The following is a 17,702-nucleotide window of genomic DNA, read 5'->3' as shown; positions in this document are numbered from 1 at the left end:
CCTGGTTTCAGACTCGAACTCGATCGAGTTACAAATCTTCTCCTAAGTAAGGTATGAACTCTTTGCCAAGGTTCTCCGAGATGCCCATATTCAACGATCCTCAAGTATCTCAACCCTGTGAGGCAGTCATCAATGCTAATAGTGAATATAGCATCGAATAAGAGAGTGAAAATAAAGATATTGCTTAGTTCACCAGAGACCCTCTGTTCTCGTGTGTACCAGGGTTGTTCGATATCGAACCATGGATCGGCTGCGGAGCCATGTTTTCCATAGATTTGTGATAAAATGAGGAAGCATTTTCGGAGATTTCACTATTACAACACGACATAGCTGTGACTTGGAGATATTTGTATGCCTATATAAATAGATAGCTGATCTTTAAAAGGAATAACTTCATGATTTTTTTATACTTGGGGAACAGGAGAGATTACATAATGTGCATTAAGCTTATCGATAAGGCAGCCCTCCGCCCCTAGTCCCGATCGGGTCACAAACAAACAACCCCAGTCCCGGTTTACGCCCCAAGTGTCGTCTTAGGCCTCACCGATCTGAACCCGCTCTACCTTTCCCCCCCACCCCTTTGCACCTTTGTTGGTCCCATTTGATGCAATTAAATCTCTATTCGCCAATCTTTTTATTTTGAACGCCCAATTGAAACCTCCTTATTTTCTGAACAATGCTGATTGATTGAGCGCTCGTTGCTATCCCTGCGGCCGTGCGGACCTTGTCACCCATCTGACCAAGCTGTGTTGTGTTGGGGTCGAATCAACAACTCAACCTCGTCGATTGATACATCAGTTTCCTAGCTTCACCTGGACGTGGACTTGCCAGAAGTGCGCCAGGTGTTAAAAGAACGTATTGAATCGATCCCGTGTGTTGCGCTGGGCGAAACCGTGTTCAAGTGACAACTATGGCTCAGCTCCCAGCGCGGTTTCCATGCTGGTGCCGAGCAGTATATTCTTGGGGTGGAGAGACTACACGAGATCTGGGGTTTGTGGAGGGGGACTTGATCGAATGCTTGAATGCAGGCGACGGACAATGGTGGATGGGACGGTTGCGCCGTGACAGACGCGCGGTTGGACTATTCCCCTCAAATTTTGTCGAGCTTCTGAGTGAGGACTTTGTGCCCGTGAGCCGTGATACTACTAGTCCAATGGTACTAGCGGGATCTTCTCCGATCAACAATCCCACATCAGCCCCCAAGAAACAAAAGACCGTTTGGCGGAAACCCTTCCAGGCGCATAAGGAAGCCGTATCACCAGCTTCTGTTGCCCGGCGCGCAACTCAGTCTAGCCCAGCGGCACCTGCAATTCCCCAAACACCACCTCGGGATGGCAGCATTCCACGAAGCTCGAAGCCATTACGCACGCATGCGACAGCAGTCAAGAATCAAGGATCGCTATCTCGACCCCAATCAACCTCATCACGACCCTCGTCGCGCGGTGTCTCTCCTCGTTCTTCCGCGGAGCCTGACCGGTCACCATCCATGCTGCCAAGAGGAAGCGTATCCTCTCGGCCTTCATCCCGCGACCAATCTCCATTACAATCGCAGGAGCATTCATATGCGATGACGTCGAAGGGCAGCACCTCATCTACTCGGCCTCTGTCCGGAAATCCATCCCCCCTGCCTGTACGCGAGCATTCGTCTGGTATGGTTCCACAAGCCAGTACCTCATCTTATCGGAATTCATCTCGTGAACCATCTCCATTGCAAATGCAGGATTACCCACCACCAACCATGCCACATGAAAGTATTCCTTCTTACCGGGGCTCTTCGCGTGAGCCGTCTCCATTACAAATGCAGGAATATCCACCCTCTACCATGCCCCATGGGACTATCTCATCTTATCAAGCATCATCGCGTGAGCCATCTCCAATGTATATGGAGGATCATCCACCTCCGACGATGCCACATGGAAGTATGTCTTCCTACCGGGCGCCCTCACCATTACCTATGCAAGATCATTCATCTGCAATGGTCCCATACGGGCGTATTCCATCTTACCGGGCGCCATCTCCGCTGCCAATGCAGGAGCATTCTACAATGATCTCACATGATAATATGTACCGGGCTCCTTCGCGTGGGCCGTCCCCAGTGTACATGGAGGATCGTCCACCTGCGCCCATGCCACATGGAAGTATGTCTTCCTACCGAGCTCCATCGCCATTACCAGTGCAGGAACATCCAGGTGCGCTGGTCTCACAAAGGAGTATGTCATCTTATCGAATTCCATCTCGTGAGCCATCTCCGGTGCACATGCATGAAGAGCGAGAAGACTCCCCCCCTCCTCCCCCTCCGCCACCACACCGAGTTGTAATCGGTGCGAGATCACGCTCTCCTCAACCGCCAATGCATTCCCAGCCACGAAGTCATTCGCCGCTACCACCCATGCACTCATCCCACCATCGTGCACACTCTCCCCAGCCGCCAATGCATTCTGAAACGCGGAGTCATTCGCCGCTACCACCAGCGCACTCATCCAGACATCGCGCGCACTCTCCTAGCCCGCCAAACCCGCCATCACATCACCCAGAATCATCACGATCCCCCACGCCACTAGTTATGAATGACCGTTACACAATATTCAATCGGACCCCATCTCCATCTGCAGCCTCAATGCACTCCGCTGTTTCGGCGACCTCAGCACAGTCAGACATTCATGGCAACACACCTTCTCCGCTCCGTGATGCCATGGAAGATGTTATGTCTTCATTGGAAGACATGGGTCTCCCTCGCCAAGATCAGTCGCCTTCTCCGTCCCCAGTATTCAACAATCCCTGGACCCCAGAAGAATTTGACACCTCGCAAGAAAGGACCCCGCAAGGTAACAGACGCCGGGCTTTGACGTCACTGGGCTTTGATGGGGACAAGGAGCAACCACATGGCGGGCTCGTTCATCGCAACAGCGTTTATAGTCACGAGCAGATGGATGGCCCACCTCAACTCAACAATTATGTCCAAAGAATGGAGAGTCGCCTACGCCAGTTGGAGAATCAGAATCGACCGTCTGAGGACCAAAGAGCTGGTCAGGACGATGACAACGCGCCTCCACCCCCTCCAAAACATGCCACCTACCACCCGCGAAATAATTCTATACCAGGACAATATGCTCCTCTCAAGGCACGGCGTTCCGGCCATGATCTCCGGGGTGATATTCTCAACCGGTCCTTTACCAATAAGTCTAGTGCTACCAATTCGTCTAGTGGGGTGCAAAGCAATGGCACATCCATGACAACGAGCACAGACAAGACCAGCCAAAGCGTGATGAGTGGTTTCTCTGCTGGTGGATTTAGTGCTACGAGTGCAGGGAGCTTCGCCAGGCGCGGCGGGCATGAGAGGCCCAACACTGCTATGGACACTGTCCGCTCTCGAGGATTCAGTGACGTACGCCCCGAGACGCCTTTCACCGGTGTTTCGTATCACTCCAGTCATAACTCGTCTCGCCAGGGTGCATCGTCGGCTATTCCATGGTCGTCTACTGGTCTCGACTCGACGGATCATAGCGGTGTCTTTGGTGGTCTAACTACGCCAAAGAGCAAAAAGCAAGGGTTTTTCAAAAAGATATTTGAAACTGCCAAGACTGGTGCAGCCAGCGCAAGGAGTAGCATTTCGGTCGGTCACGGCGACAGATCAAATTCTCCAACTAAGAGCAACAGAGGAATAGACGTCGTGTCACCGGCTCTCATGTCTCACTCGAATCGCGATAGTGGTCGTGATATGGGGCCCGGAACTGGCACAATTGACTGGGTTCAGGTGCGCCGAGATGTTAACCGGGCATCGTCTCCTAGTCGAAATGAGAGAATCGACAGGGCAGAGCGATGCCAGATGATGGACCACCCTGTTATCTACTCAGTGGAAGAGCTATATGATACCGCGGAGGGCGATGAAAGCATCGATGGGCAACCGATCACTGAGCCAACGAACTTCAACGCCGCTAATCTTACTCTTGTTGACAAGAGTGCACGCTTCATTAGCAGTCTACCTCCAATGACAAATCCAATGAGCCTTGCCCAAGCCTATATCTGCCGACCCTACAAGAGCGACGTGCAGCGTCTTCGAGCCATCTTTACCTGGGTCAGCGAGAAAATAGCGTGGGAGGAACCTGTTGACGGCATTGAAGTTGACATGAAGAGGCTTCTGCAGGCCAAACGAGGTACCCCAGAGGAAATTGCACTTTTGGTTCATGAGATGTGTGCAGCCGTTGGCCTGCATACAGAAATCATACGAGGATTCCTCAAGAGCCCCGGTGATGTCCTCGACCTGGAAAGCCTCTCCCATCCCAATCACTGGTGGAACTCTGTTCTCGTCGATGGCGAATGGCGATTTATGGATTGCGCACTTGCAAACCCCACGAACCCTCAGCGCAGTAAATTTGTTTCCAACAACTCTTCTGTAGCAGAGAGCTGGTACTTCCTTACGCGCCCGCTTGATCTCTGCTACACCCATGTCCCTCTTTATCCAGAGGAACAGCACATCTGCCCACCGATTTCACCAGACGTTCTACTCTCCCTGCCAACCGTGTGCCCGCCATTCTTCAAGCTTAACGTCCAGCTACCAGATTACGACACAAGTTTAATCCGTATCGACGGACTGGAGGTCATGCAACTACGCATGGTAGTCCCACCAGACGTTGAATTTGCTGCGGAAGTCGAAGCTCCAGGATTTGCCCGTGACGCAGATGGCGACATCTTTGAAAGCGGAGACATTGTGCGCAAGCGCGCCTTGGTCCAGCCGGATTGGATCAGAGGCCAGAAGCGCATCACAATCAAGGCTGTACTGCCAGGCGACGAAGGCCAGGGTGTCTTGAGGGTCTACGCAGGCAAGAAAGGGTTGATGCACTCAAGCCGAGACATCCCTCACCCCTTAGCCCTAGCTCTGCCAATTCTCCATACCGGAGAGAACCCATCTTACGACTTTGTCCTGCGGCATCCTACACCCCACGCCCAGCGACACGACTTGTACATTATGCAGCCGCAGTGCTCTCGTCTGGCAGTTAACAATACCTTTGTCTTCTCTGTCCGACAACACCCTGCTGCCCCTGCATCCGCCAAAGACGAGACCTCCAATGGTCGCGGCTCGCCGGTTTCTGTCTTCACTCGTCCATCCAGTGCATTGAGCATGGTGTCCAGCACAGCGGGCGGGTCGATTGTATCAGGCGCTTCCAATGAATTCTCAGCATCGACATCGGCTATTTCATCCACTAGATCTGCTTCTGGACGGGACAAGGCAGCCAAATTAGCTATCCAGTCCCCGTCCGGCAAGATCCTTCGTCTCACTCGAAAGGCAGAACACATGATTAGCAACGATACTAGCGCCGAATCTGTCACCGATGCCGTCGCTGAGGGAAGTGTTTGGGAGACGGTTATTAAAATCGGTGAGCGTGGTATGTGGCGCGGTCTTGTGTTGGCTGACCGTGCTGCGCGCTGGTGTGTATTCTGCGAGTGGGATTGTGTTTGATTATTCTTTTACATATTATGGGCGTTTATCTTAAAGCCTTCTAACATACCTCAGGAGGTGTTGTATTTTTTTTTCTTTGCTTTGCCTTATTGCGGGTTGCATTCTTTTGTCATATTGTCCTTCTGGCTGGCATTTGCATGACTTTAGCTTGGAGCATTGCATATATTGTTCAGGTTCTATTCCGGAGATCTGGATTTCGGTGTTAGTGTGATTTAATAGGAGTTTGAGAAGTTCAAGTCCATATGAGTGAACATAGAGTAACCTAGGAGGCTATGTGTAATAAACAGAGCAATGTATAGAAAACTAAAGTGGAAACAGGCCAATAGACATCTAGCATCTCAAGACACTTCTATAGTTTTTATTTATAATTTAGCTACCGCTGCCCGTAGCAATGGCGCAACATGTTTCCTACTCCCAGCCGCGTTGGTTTGCACCCACAGTTTCCTCCAGAGGGACGATTCCTCATTCAACGTGGAAAGACAATCTCCTGCCAGCTCAGGGATATCCTCCCCATCGAGCGGGGACCACTCTATGAGCCCAAGATGGTCAGAGCAGTGCTCCACAAACCTCTTGACACCCTTAACAGCCGAGTCATTATCACGCATCACGCTGACAAACAGCTCGCGGCAAAATTTGTTTTTAGTGCCCGTAAACGCCGTCATGACAACAAGCACATCCAAGTCTTTCTCGGCGGAGGTTGCAAACGAGCGCAGATCATCGAGGAATTTATCCGGACCACCCGCCTTCCGTACAATCCACCGCATGGGCTTGACAGCAGAGCAGAAGCCCATTCTCACAGTCTTCCCCGAGGACTGTGAGGTCTCAGTCCAGTCTTTGTAATCACGATCCAACACTTCACCCATCGTAAGAAGATCGAGACTATTCTGCTTAGCATAAAGAATGCTTTTATAGAACGCCTCCAGGTCCCAATGGTCTTTTGAATTGGCCGCAGCTTTTGATTCCGCCTCGATTTGAGATTGCAGGAATTCTACAGCCATCCGATCTACATCGGTCACTTTGCCTTCGGCGGTGAGATTAGAGGTATCAATTAGGACCGCGGAAAGAGCAAGTTTCGCAACCTGCGCCATCTCCGGGCTCGAGTCCCAGAGTTTTCGTTGCTGCAACTCTCGAATGATGAGTGATACACATGACCCAGGACCCGGCTGGATAATCATCGGCTGGCCTTTTGGTAATTCGTCGGTGTTTGGCATGGCGTTCTCGTCGATGTGGTGATCGACACATCCAACAGTCCGGAAGGAGACACCCGGTAACCCGGTTAGGAATCCAGTGCCTTTGTCGGTCTTTGAAGGGCGCGGGAACGCGTTCCAATCTACCAGGGTCGCATCGGCGAGTATCTGCTTCCAGACATGTTGGTCTTCGAGAGACTGCGCGAAGTCTGCAACGGTCATAACATGTTCGCGAAGAAAATCCCCCGCAGATTGTAGGGTGTTCTCGAATTGCTCTTCACTTTTCAGGGCTGGGAAATTGGTTGACGACCATAGTGCAGCCGAAAATTCCGGTCTTAGTCGATAGAGCTCTGTGCCAGCGGGGAAATTGGGCAGGTTTAGGAGTGGGATATGGGGTCGTGGGGTTTTGACTGGGAGCCGGTTGTTCGCGCAGTAGGAGTAGATGATTGCTGAAACGATGGAGTCAAGGTCGGCGGAAGGATTGCCGATGACATAGATTGGAGGGTCAGGAAGGGCACCCGAGAGGAATTTGAGGTGTATTTGCCGGGCTTGTCGTAAAAATTGGAGAAGAGTCATGTTTGTTGAATCAATTGATCGCAGCCAAGTCCGATCTGCCCGCAACCCTGGAGATAGTCGACGTCATTAAATTGCTGACTCATCACCCAGCGATGACCGTCTGGAGGTCCGTGCCCAGGTGGACTGGGGGGCATCACATCCATCTCTCCGAGATCTTCCCGCCTGCCCAGGAGGTGGTCAAGGTCGTGTTGGTGCTTTGTAAAGAAGGCCAAAGCAAATACCCCTATATAAGTGCACCATCACAACATCCTGAATTGAACATTACCAAAGCCCATACATGAAACAATGTCTATTCCATTCCAGCTACCAGAAACATTCGCTCAGATCCCACGCTATAAGATACTATACCCCAGCCCATCTCCTATTCACCCCTTACCATCAATTGCACCAAGACTCTCCTCAGTCTCCCCCCACCACCCCCTCATCACCGTCCACGCCAAACGGGAAGACCACTCCTCCCCACTAGCCTGCGCAGGCAACAAATATCGCAAACTAGAATACATAGTACCAGATATACTATCCCAAACACCGCGCTATCATAGCCATGAGAACAACCCAGCCCCTGTTCCGCTGCCAGGCGCAGTAACAACCCTCGTTACAGAGGGTGCAATCCAAAGCAATCATACTGTTCAAGTAGCCGCTCTCGCGCGAAAACTAGGGCTTAAGGCTCTAATCATTTTGCACCGCGGTACAGGCGGTGGACTTGACGCAGCCAAGGACAAGGAAGCCTTCCAACGCAGCGGAAATGTGCAAATCAATCACCTTCTGGGTGCGGAGATTCGCGTATGCGAAGAAGATGACTCGCTAGCGCTTGATACGACCCCTCTTCTGGATGAATTGAGGGCGGCAGGACAGAATCCGTATTGGATTCCTAGTGGTGCGAGCTTGCATCCACTTGGTGGGCTAGGGTATGCACGGGCCGCGTTTGAAATTGCGGCGCAGGAGGAGGAATTGGGGCTAGGGGGTTCTGGGATGTTTGATTATATTTTTGTTGCGTGTGGAAGTGGGAGTACGGTTGGTGGATTGGTGGCTGGGTTTAAGCTGCTGGAGAAGATCATGGGTAAGGGGTCGAGGAAGGTTGTTGGGATTCTGACTTCGCCGACTAAGCCGCGGGCGTATCATGAAGCGCGTGTGCTTGCTTTTGCGCGAAGGGCGGGAGAGTTCATCGGGCTCGATGCCGAACGGGATATTGGGGTTGAGGATGTGCGACTTGATGATCGGTTCGTTGGGACTGCATACGGTGTGCTTGACAGCGGGAGTAACCTGGCTCTAATGACTATGGCGTGGAGGGAGGGTATGATGCTGGATCCGGTGTATACGGCCAAGGTTGCGAGAGGCATGATGCATTGGGTGAACAAGGGTGAAGTCGCGGATTCCGCTAAACCGTTAGAGCAGGTGAATGTGTTGTTCATTCATACAGGTGGACAGGGTGCCCTGGGAGCTTATGCGGATCTCATACAACATCCCTGGATATAGGTTCTCAGTCAGAAACAGTAAGAATGGCTGAATTCAACTAGTATTACATGGTGTAGCAGCAAAGAAAAGCAGTCATGACAGACATAGTCTTGTGGTATGAAAAAAGCAGAAAAGCGTAGAATCGCTGGAAAACACCCCCGGACTCGCCAGTCCATTCTCTTGTACACCCTTTTTTGAAAATTGATCCGAGCAAAACGATAAAAAAAGTAGTAGAGGCGAGTAAACAAAAGACTATAAGCGACGCAGGAACACAAGAACGTACTAAACAAAGACCGAAAAAGTGGTCGAGTTTTCAATAAAATCAGAAAGATTCATTTAGAAAAAGCAAGAACCTGGTCAAAGTTCCTCGTCAAGGTCCCCATTGGTGCCGTCGACTTTGGCGTCGCTTTGCGGTTCACCGGGTTCACCATTTTGAGCTGATTCCTCTTGAACAGAAGCTGCACGACTACTGCCATTGCTGACCACGAGTGCCTCCAGGGCCTCGTTAGCATGAGTATTATCCATAGGCTGATTCTCAGCTTCAGGGTCAATCTCTTGGTTGGTCAAGTCCGCGAACACATCATCCAGGTTCTGACGTGGGCTGCTGCTCGCAAACTGAGGTTCATGACCAAACCGTGGAGGACTGAAAAGTGAGGGTTCCAGGTCAGGCTGGGGAGGAGGGGAGCGCGGCAGGAATGAGGGAGACTGGGAAGCGGCTGCGTGGGGGAGGAAAGCTGAGGAAGATGTAGGTGCAAAGGCGGGTGTGGAATCGCTAGCAGGCAAAGAATAGTTCGCAGAGAAGGGATATGGTGCGGTGTTCGGATCTGCCATCTGAGCCAGCGTTGGACCTGTGACAGGAGGTTGTACGCTACTAGATGTTGGTGGTGCTGGTGGCATCGATGCAGCTTGACTGGGAGCAGACTGCGATTGAGCATCAACAGATTTCCGTTTTGTTACGCCAATGTGCTTGGGGCGAAGATGTTCCGGGAGATCCTCTGGACGATTCACCCCAAGTTGGGCCATTATTTTCTGTTGTTTGGTCGGTCGCGGCTTTCGGGTTGACAGAGATTGCTCCAGAATTGGAGGGGGTTCTGGTGCCACGGGCGCCCACTTGTGTATCTCTTGTCGGAAGAAATTTGTCTCAAAAGTAAGAAGAACCTCGGCACCCTCGATTTTGCGGAGGTAGAATATCAAAGTAGGCACCTCCTCAGTCGTTGTGCAGGCAGCATTAGTGAAGCCATGCAGGAAATCACGGAAGGCTGTCGCTTGATTAATGATACTCTCAAGAACTTCTTCTTCCTCGGGCTGGAAAGGCAAAGTTGCGATCTCCGCGTGCCAATCCTGCAGATCCTCAAGCTTGGGACGGGCAGCATCGCGTGGAATCTTTTGACGCCAATCGCAGATTGGGCAGGTGTACTTGTCAAATTCCTTCACTTTGCCCCGAGCAATCTTCAGGCATTTGCCATGGTACCTACACAAGTCAGTAAACTAAACATGAAGCTGAAGGTTTGTTGGCTTACCATTCGTGACAGACCTCACATTCAATCATCATTCCTGCTTCAGAATGTCTGCAAATACAGAACACATCTCGCTTTCGTGATTTTGGACCCCACATATTGTTGGGATTACCAGGATTCTCAAGCAAACCTTCGGGTGAATTGTCTCGAGACGAAGGCTCCACAGGCGGTCGATAACTGTCTTCTAGGTCGAAACAGTACGAGTTGCGTTTCTCGACATATTCCATGTGGGATCTCAGAATATGAAGAGGGGCGTTCGCCTTGCCAAATAGCTTTTTCCCTTTCCTCATCCAGTCTTCATGGCGCTTTTGTTCACGTTCCAAGTCAATTGCCCCAATGGGTCGACTTGTCAAATGCTCAAGAGATTCCATGAGGTCACGGATGTCCTTGTACTTGGGCCGATTCTTCATCTCCGGGTCCTTGCTCTTTTCATACAGAGTCTGGATCCGTTTCTGCGCCTCGCGCTGCTTGGTCAATATAGCATCGACGGCCGCGAGAGTATCAGGTGAGACCGGGAAGCGAGACGCCTGCGCAGAGAGAGCTTCTAATTGCTGATAGTGAACGGCTTCAACGGACATTAATTCCTTGGCTTTCATTTCCCATGCATCACCATGGCGAGCAAGCTCCTTGAAATGAACTAAGTGTTCATTAGTATCGGAGAGGCCGAGCTTCTCCGCGCCAGCGACGAGTTCCCGGCAATCAGTAAGGGTCATATACTGGTCTCGTTTGCGCACAGCTTGTTCAATCCATTTGATTTGGCGGGAAACTTGCTCTAGGTGTTCCAGTTCCGGGACTTCCACGTTAAAGTTTTTGCCGCGTTCGATGAGTTCTTCAATCTCCTGGAGAGGCCGGGTGTGCGGATGCATCAGAGCAGTATTAATATCCTGTTGGAATTTCTCGATTTCGCGGGTTTTCTCTTCCAACGCCGCCATCTGTGGACAGTCGAACGAAAGTTTATCAGCCTCTGCCTGAAGGGCGTAGATATGTTCAATTCTGCGGACTTCGCGATCGCGATCGTCCAGCTGCGCCGCCTTGGTGCTTCCTCTGCGCCAAGCCTTCTCGTTTTTTCTCCGGTTCTGCTGCTTCCGGGTAATGTAGTTGTTGGCTTCTTCAACCCATTTATCGCAACGCTGGACGAAGGCCGCAAGATCTTGAAGGCCCGGCAAGTGGTATGGGATTTTCTCACCTTCATTGAGCAAGTTATGAAGGGCCTTAAGCTGGGGCTTCGGTTCATCTTCCAGGGTCTTGTCGAGTTTTTCAGACCATGCCTCAGGGATTCTGGCCCGTTCCTGGACTTTCTGCACAAGCCCTTGCAATTCTTCATCACTCATGCGATAACGGAGGGTATGTCCTGAGCCGCACAACTTCTGAGCAAAAGTTTCGCCGCAGCAGTCATAGGTGTCCACATGCGACAAACAGACAGTTTTGCCTGATTTGTGACAACGGAACTGAGTGAGGTAAGCGTAAGCCTTGCAATGTTGGCATTGGTAATCATCCTCAGGAAGGTCTGCATTCTCAACTACGAATCTCGGCTGCGCATCGTCTGTCATGGAGTCGGGACCAAAGCCTGGCGTACGAGCAGACACTTCCTTTTGCCGGTATAGGAAAGCAGCCCTCTCGCTCAGCTCACGAGCGCAGGTTCTTGCGAGTGCTGGCGCAAGCCACTTGGCAGTGGCAATAGAGGTATCACGTGCAGCAGCGGTAAGAAGCAACTCATCATGAGAGAAACACGGGTGTCTGCGGAAGTTTTGAAGACGCTCAACACCTGCGGCACCATATGGCTCCCAGTCCGTAGGCGCGAAGTTGACTGCTTCGTTGAAATTAAAGCCGTGGTTGAAGCCAGCATGGTATGCTTGTGGGAAGGTGAGCACGAATTGACCAGCTCGCTGATCTACTGCATAAACGTTGACACCAGCCTTGCGAAGCTTGTCCGGTGGCATTAAAGTGACAAGCTGGAAAAGAAGATCGGGCTGGCCTTCGAAAAGTTCCGGAACTGCATCCCGCATGGCTGCCTCAAATGCCTCTGCATCGGCACCTGGAATTCCATACCAGGTCTTGGTAGCACCGAAGTGTTGGTAATTGGCCGAGTAAGCGTAGTGATCCTCATTATGCCAGCAGAAAGTAGAGAAACACATGCCCACATAGACCCAGGGAACGGTCATGCCAGAGATATCAGACTTGATGTAACGGAAGAGAGAGTCTCCATAGAATGGAAGGACGTTCAGGTTCCAAGGATCAGAAGAATATGGGTCAAGGGGATTCCGCTCGATAGTCGGGAATCCACTCCCATGCGTGGTCGAATGGATATCCGCGCCGTACTCGACTTCAACGGTCTCATGGAGATCAACAACAAGCTTCCAGAATTCAGCCTCCACGTCATCCTCGGTTTCGCGTCGATGCGTGTTGAGAACGGGATCGAAGGGCATTTTGGAGGCAAAGTACTTCTTCTTGAACTCGTTAGCCTTCTCCTGGAACTGTCTAAGTGAGTAAACACCGCCGTCTTCAAATCCGAATTCCCCTGTGCCGACTAAGCACTTCGGGCAGTGCCAGTCGTGCTCCGATGGCGTGGTAGTAGACGGATCTAGACACGCTTTGTGGTATCCCAGCTCGCAACCGTCGCATACAAGAATCATCCCTTGATCATCCGATTTGCCACAAGTCTCGCATTTCTGTTCCTCAATCAGTCGATGAATAAAACGGTCACACGAACCTCCGCCTACCTCTCCAGCTGGTTGGGAGCCATCCTTGCGCGATTTAACCGGCGCTGGGCGAAGAAGGGACATATGAGAGCCCGCAACCGTTGGGAGGGAATCTAGAAGGGACATTAGATAAGGCTTGCTTGGAGGGTTGAGAGAGCAAGAAATGACGTACCTTTCTTAAGCCGCTTGCTGCGTCGACCACTTCCATCATCGTCATCGCCATTCTCGCACTGAGAGCTATCCTCCCGGCTAAGAGCACGCTTAAGAGACTCCTCATCTTGACTGTGCGCAGGAGTCGAAACGAAAGCATGCTCGGAAACGACCTTTGGTGTCGATGAGCCGTTTTCTCCCTCCCGCTTAATTGGCGGGCCGTTGTTCATGGGGGTGAAAGGGGAATGATTGACGGCGATAAAGCCGCTAAGGCCGGAGTTGACGGGAGTAAATCCTGCAGCCGCTGAGCGTGAAGCAGGGGGAGGAGTGGGTTCAATAGGGGGTGTTGGCTTCTCTGGTGACTTTTCCATTGGGGTATGGGCCATTGGAGTATGTGCCACTGGAGTATACGCCATTGGGGTATGTGAAGCGGCCATTCGAGGCAAGCTAGGAGTGTCATCGCGGACTTTAGAAGGCGTGCCATTTTCATCCATCATTGGCTTGTGAGTCAAGGGCGATTGTAAAGGCGAAGGGGTGTATGGACCACCGTGCTCAAGCTCAAGCTGTTGTTGGACGCCGGGCTTGGCCCGGGCCAAGTATTCCTCGTACGGCTGCAAGTAGCGCTGGTAGGAGTTCTTGAGCGAAGTGGACAAAGACGACATTATCTTGCCGCTGTATCCAAGATCACGACCGATTTCTGCCCATTTTTTCGTCTTGCACACGGATTCAAATCCACCACGGCTCTCTACTGCCTTTTTGAGTTTGTAGAGGTCTAATGGCCGCTTGTCAACGCTAGGTAGCCGGCTGTAATTAGTTCCGTGTTGTTTGTGAAACATGGCAAGTCCATCGACGTAGTTCATGTTCGCGCGGTTTCCTATGTTTGAACAAAAGTCAGAACCGCACTGCGGTGTGATCCTACCAGATGGGGCAATCTGATATGCTGAATGCGTATCCTTACCTCCTTCAACCGAATTAAGCTCTTGTCGACGGGTTTTAAAGTGAAATCGCTATATCAATTGTCAGATGTGATCATGCGCGGGAAGCGATGAAGGAGGGTTCCTACCTCTGTATCGATTGCGAAAGTCGGTTGCCAGCCCTCTGGTGGAATTACTCGGCAAATTCCATACTTTTTCCCCTCTGGTGCGATCTTCTGAATGTAAGCCACCGGGTCTTTGAATTCCTCCTCTGTTGGACGGAAAGTCGGGGCTTCTGGGATGCCATGAGGACGAATGCGCTTGGATGGCTCTCTGGGGTTGTTGGGTTGTCCGCGTCGTTCGACAGTAGACAAATCAAGAGGTGTTGACCTGCGAGCGCTCAGGGGCACGTTATGGGAGTGCGACGGATGGGTGCTCGAGGACCGAGTCGGCTGGCCTTCCGTGGCCGTCGAGGTCGCCCCGGCAGAGGCCGGAGCTCCCATTGTTCGAAATGGGACAGGCGATTAGGGGGTATTTTGGATTGGGTGTGTTTATCTGAGCGAATTCGATTATCAATGACTGTTATGCGACAGAGGCAGGGCGTGATGATAGATATCAGGAAAGGCGGCTGCCGTCCCTGCCAATATGACCGAAGTGTGAAGGATCAGGGACGAACCAAAGGATAAGATAGAATCGAAAAAGAAAAACGAAAGTATAAGTCAGGCGAAAGTAGAAGAAAATAGAGGCCCGAATCGCAGAGAGGAAAGAAGGATAGATGGGATAGAAACCTTAAGAGTGGAGGAAGATTATGTGCAGTACAGATCGACTGGGGTGGTACTCCAGAAGTACTCCCAGGTCCCTTTTGTGTGGGCAGCCAGTAAAAAAGGAACCAATGAGTGACCATGGGGAGACATCGAATCCAGCCGCGATGGTACCGATCAGTACGGTACAGAAGTTACTGTAAGAATGAGCTAATCTGAGCTCAGGTACCGCTTATGCCCTGAGTTTCACCTGAAATTTTGGTAATTATACTGCAATGCTGCAAACGGGACATCATACGGTGTCCCTTATTTTTGTATTTGGGAGCCCAATATTACGGCCATATATGTGGAAAGAGATATCTTGTGACACATTTAGAGCCTCGGATAGTCTATATTATCTGAGTGTAGACCTTATTTACTTGTTTAATCTCAATATGTATTTTATTGGTTATTTTTGTCTTTCTGATATGTTCGAATGTTTATATACGGAGTAGGGTTTATTGTTTTTTTTTCCCTGGCATATTTATAGAGACTTCCTGTGTCATTCTTTACATATCCCTTAAGTATATATCTATTCTTATTTATCAATTTTTTAATATCCCTTTTCCCCTTGAGGGTAAAAAATACTCTATCATGTGATCCGTGTACATGTATCTACCGTTTAGGACCCGCACGGATTCGATAGGCAGAGCTAATTTCAACTTGATAAAGCCGACAACGTTGAATTGAACATATCAATGTGAAGAAAAAAAAGCATTTAAATTCTCTTTAAATCAAAAATTATGGAAACCGAAAGTCCAAAACCAATTCCGGCCTATTACTGTTGTTATCTCCTCCGTTCGACCGTTCGACACGCCTCACTGTATATCGGCTCGACGCCAAACCCGATCAGACGGCTCCCACAGCACAACGGTGTCGCCAAAGGTGGGGCCAAGCGAACCGCCAGAGATAAATTACGCCCCTGGGAAATGACCCTTGTTGTAGAAGGTTTCACGAGCAGAGTCGGCGCGTTACAATTTGAGTAAGTCGCATGTGAATCCATTTGTATACATTCGCAATTTCTCATCTCGAGTAGATGGGCTTGGCAACACCCGGAAAGGTCCCGGCATCTTGAATCCGAAGATGATTTGGACCCCAAATCTCGAACTAAGGCTAATGCCAGTGTGAAGACGGGCAAGCCGAAAACGAAACCGAAGGCCGGAACTAGGAGATCCCTAGTCGCGCATTTGGAGGATCTGCTTTCCCTGCTTCGTTCGACTTATTTCTCCTCTTGGCCATTACGAGTCCGTTTCTTTTGTGCTGATGTCTATCGTGCATGGCGGGCCTGGAATGATCGTGTTGATGGTCATTTGCCCGATAATATCCGGGTTATTCTAGATGGAGACAACCTTGCAACGGCACCCGATGCCAAGAAATACGATGAACTCGCACCCGTCGGAAGCATTAACAATCTATCAATTGACTACACCAGGATTGAAGATTATCTCGAAAAGTCAATCTTTATGTTGGAAGATCCGGAGGATCTACAGTGCACGGTCTGTAAAGAGTCGATCTCCCCGGACAAAGAACAAATAATAGTGTGCCCACATCCAAATTGCCGCGGCACGAGTCATTTATTATGTCTATCTACCAAATTCCTTGACGCGACCAACAAACCAGATCTCCTAGTACCCACTCAAGGGACCTGTCCGTCATGTGGGAACATTGTACAGTGGGTAGCAATGATGCGTGAGCTAAGCCTCCGCAACAGAGCAGAGAAAGAGGCGCGCGCAATTCTAAGAAAGAAAGAGAAGCGCGTCCGCAAAGAGTCTGCCGCCATGGAGACATCTTCAGGACCCCGGTCATCTTCCATTGAACCAAGATCAGTCCCAGAAGAATCGAGCCAAGACGACCTCGGGCCGAATTGGTTCGAGGAAGTCGATATAGAATCCGACTCTGATTTCGAGGGCCGACAGAAGCACCGCCCGACTCGACCTCCACCAAAGCTGGAGATCGTGATTGAAGACAGCGACTGGGATGACGCAGAACTCATTGAATGAGAACGAAGCAGAACTAAGCCCTATCTTATTTCGTATGCGCTAATTTGCAAGAGGCTCCAATTTCCTCAATGCGCCCGTCACGTCCAGACGCGCAATGCAACCAGCTACAGCGTCCTGTATCTCCCGAGCGACCTCATCGATGGATTTCCCAGCATCGATAATGGATACATCCTGCTGCTTCTCGAGGATTGTCCGGAACAGCTCCCGCACGCGCGTCTGCATTGCCTCATTTTCATATCGCTCGGCACCGAACCCACCGCGCTTTGCTGCTTCCTCGGGCGAAATACTAAGGAATAGGCAGATATCCGGGCGCGGTAGTCCTATTTCTGGCTGCCATGCCCACTCCAATGATAATGTGGGGTTCGCTTTCGCGGCGGAGTAGACAACACCAGAATACGAGTAGCGGTCTACGATAACCGTTGTTCCGTTCGTGATATCTTCCTCGATGCTCTTTGCAAGCTCCCACCGGTTCGCCGAGAAAAGAAGGTGAATGGAATGGTCGTCTTGGTTCGATGTGCCGCGTAGATAGCTATCAATCAATTTCCCGATAGGTGTCGTTCTGTCTGGGTAACATTATTAGATTAATCACACTAATACTGGATGGGTCACAAAGTACCTGGGAATCGAATGTATTTAACCACATGTCCTTGGTGCGAGAGGGAATCCCGTAGCATCTCACACTGACTCGATTTGCCAGCGCGGTCCAGTCCTTCGACAACGATGAGAGCTCCGCGTCGCGCCGGCGACGCTGATGTGCCTGTCATAATTGACTAGAGTGTCGGGGTGTAATTATATAATATGTTTGGAATTGTAAATCAAGATGGTCGGTCCCTGAATATATGCAAACTAGCTTAACAAATGTTTCTAAAGGAGAGTGAAGGCGATGTTTATCGGGAAATTCAATTTCTCCTGGCCGATAAGAACAAGATCCAGGCCGCCCCCAACA

General features: G+C 50.7%; 6 protein-coding genes across 6 annotated transcripts; 3 read left to right on the top strand and 3 right to left on the bottom strand.

Annotated features, from left to right (window-relative positions):
- Window positions 1-910: 910 nt before the first annotated feature.
- PGRI_055630 (putative SH3 domain protein (Cyk3)) lies at window positions 911-5,458 on the top strand (the record flags this gene model as incomplete). The annotated part of the gene is made up of 1 exon (XM_040793276.1): window positions 911-5,458. One exon carries the CDS (start codon window positions 911-913, stop codon window positions 5,456-5,458), a length of 4,548 nt encoding a protein of 1,515 aa, XP_040648131.1.
- A 362-nt stretch (window positions 5,459-5,820) lies between these two features.
- On the bottom strand, window positions 5,821-7,221 carry PGRI_055620 (putative exopolyphosphatase; the record flags this gene model as incomplete). Its single annotated transcript, XM_040793275.1, has 1 exon — window positions 5,821-7,221. The coding sequence occupies one exon, from the start codon at window positions 7,219-7,221 to the stop codon at window positions 5,821-5,823; it is 1,401 nt and encodes a 466-aa protein (XP_040648130.1).
- A 285-nt stretch (window positions 7,222-7,506) lies between these two features.
- Window positions 7,507-8,697, top strand: PGRI_055610 (1-aminocyclopropane-1-carboxylate deaminase/D-cysteine desulfhydrase; the record flags this gene model as incomplete). The annotated part of the gene is made up of 1 exon (XM_040793274.1): window positions 7,507-8,697. The coding sequence occupies one exon, from the start codon at window positions 7,507-7,509 to the stop codon at window positions 8,695-8,697; it is 1,191 nt and encodes a 396-aa protein (XP_040648129.1).
- Window positions 8,698-9,033: 336 nt separating this feature from the next.
- On the bottom strand, window positions 9,034-14,459 carry PGRI_055600 (uncharacterized protein; the record flags this gene model as incomplete). The annotated part of the gene is made up of 6 exons (XM_040793273.1): window positions 9,034-10,147; window positions 10,197-12,862; window positions 12,914-13,005; window positions 13,065-13,916; window positions 13,962-14,049; window positions 14,106-14,459. The coding sequence occupies 6 exons, from the start codon at window positions 14,457-14,459 to the stop codon at window positions 9,034-9,036; spliced, it is 5,166 nt and encodes a 1,721-aa protein (XP_040648128.1).
- A 1,040-nt stretch (window positions 14,460-15,499) lies between these two features.
- On the top strand, window positions 15,500-16,756 carry PGRI_055590 (structure-specific endonuclease subunit SLX1; the record flags this gene model as incomplete). Its single annotated transcript, XM_040793272.1, has 3 exons — window positions 15,500-15,738; window positions 15,793-16,252; window positions 16,430-16,756. 3 exons carry the CDS (start codon window positions 15,500-15,502, stop codon window positions 16,754-16,756), a joined length of 1,026 nt encoding a protein of 341 aa, XP_040648127.1.
- Window positions 16,757-16,795: 39 nt separating this feature from the next.
- On the bottom strand, window positions 16,796-17,520 carry PGRI_055580 (bifunctional thymidylate/uridylate kinase; the record flags this gene model as incomplete). Its single annotated transcript, XM_040793271.1, has 2 exons — window positions 16,796-17,319; window positions 17,373-17,520. 2 exons carry the CDS (start codon window positions 17,518-17,520, stop codon window positions 16,796-16,798), a joined length of 672 nt encoding a protein of 223 aa, XP_040648126.1.
- Between the last annotated feature and the right edge of the window lie 182 nt (window positions 17,521-17,702).

The sequence above is a fragment of the Penicillium griseofulvum genome, assembly GCF_001561935.1.
Source record: "Penicillium griseofulvum strain PG3 chromosome Unknown contig_95, whole genome shotgun sequence".
Lineage (NCBI taxonomy): Eukaryota > Fungi > Ascomycota > Eurotiomycetes > Eurotiales > Aspergillaceae > Penicillium > Penicillium griseofulvum.
This window is presented reverse-complemented; position numbering and strand designations above follow the sequence as displayed.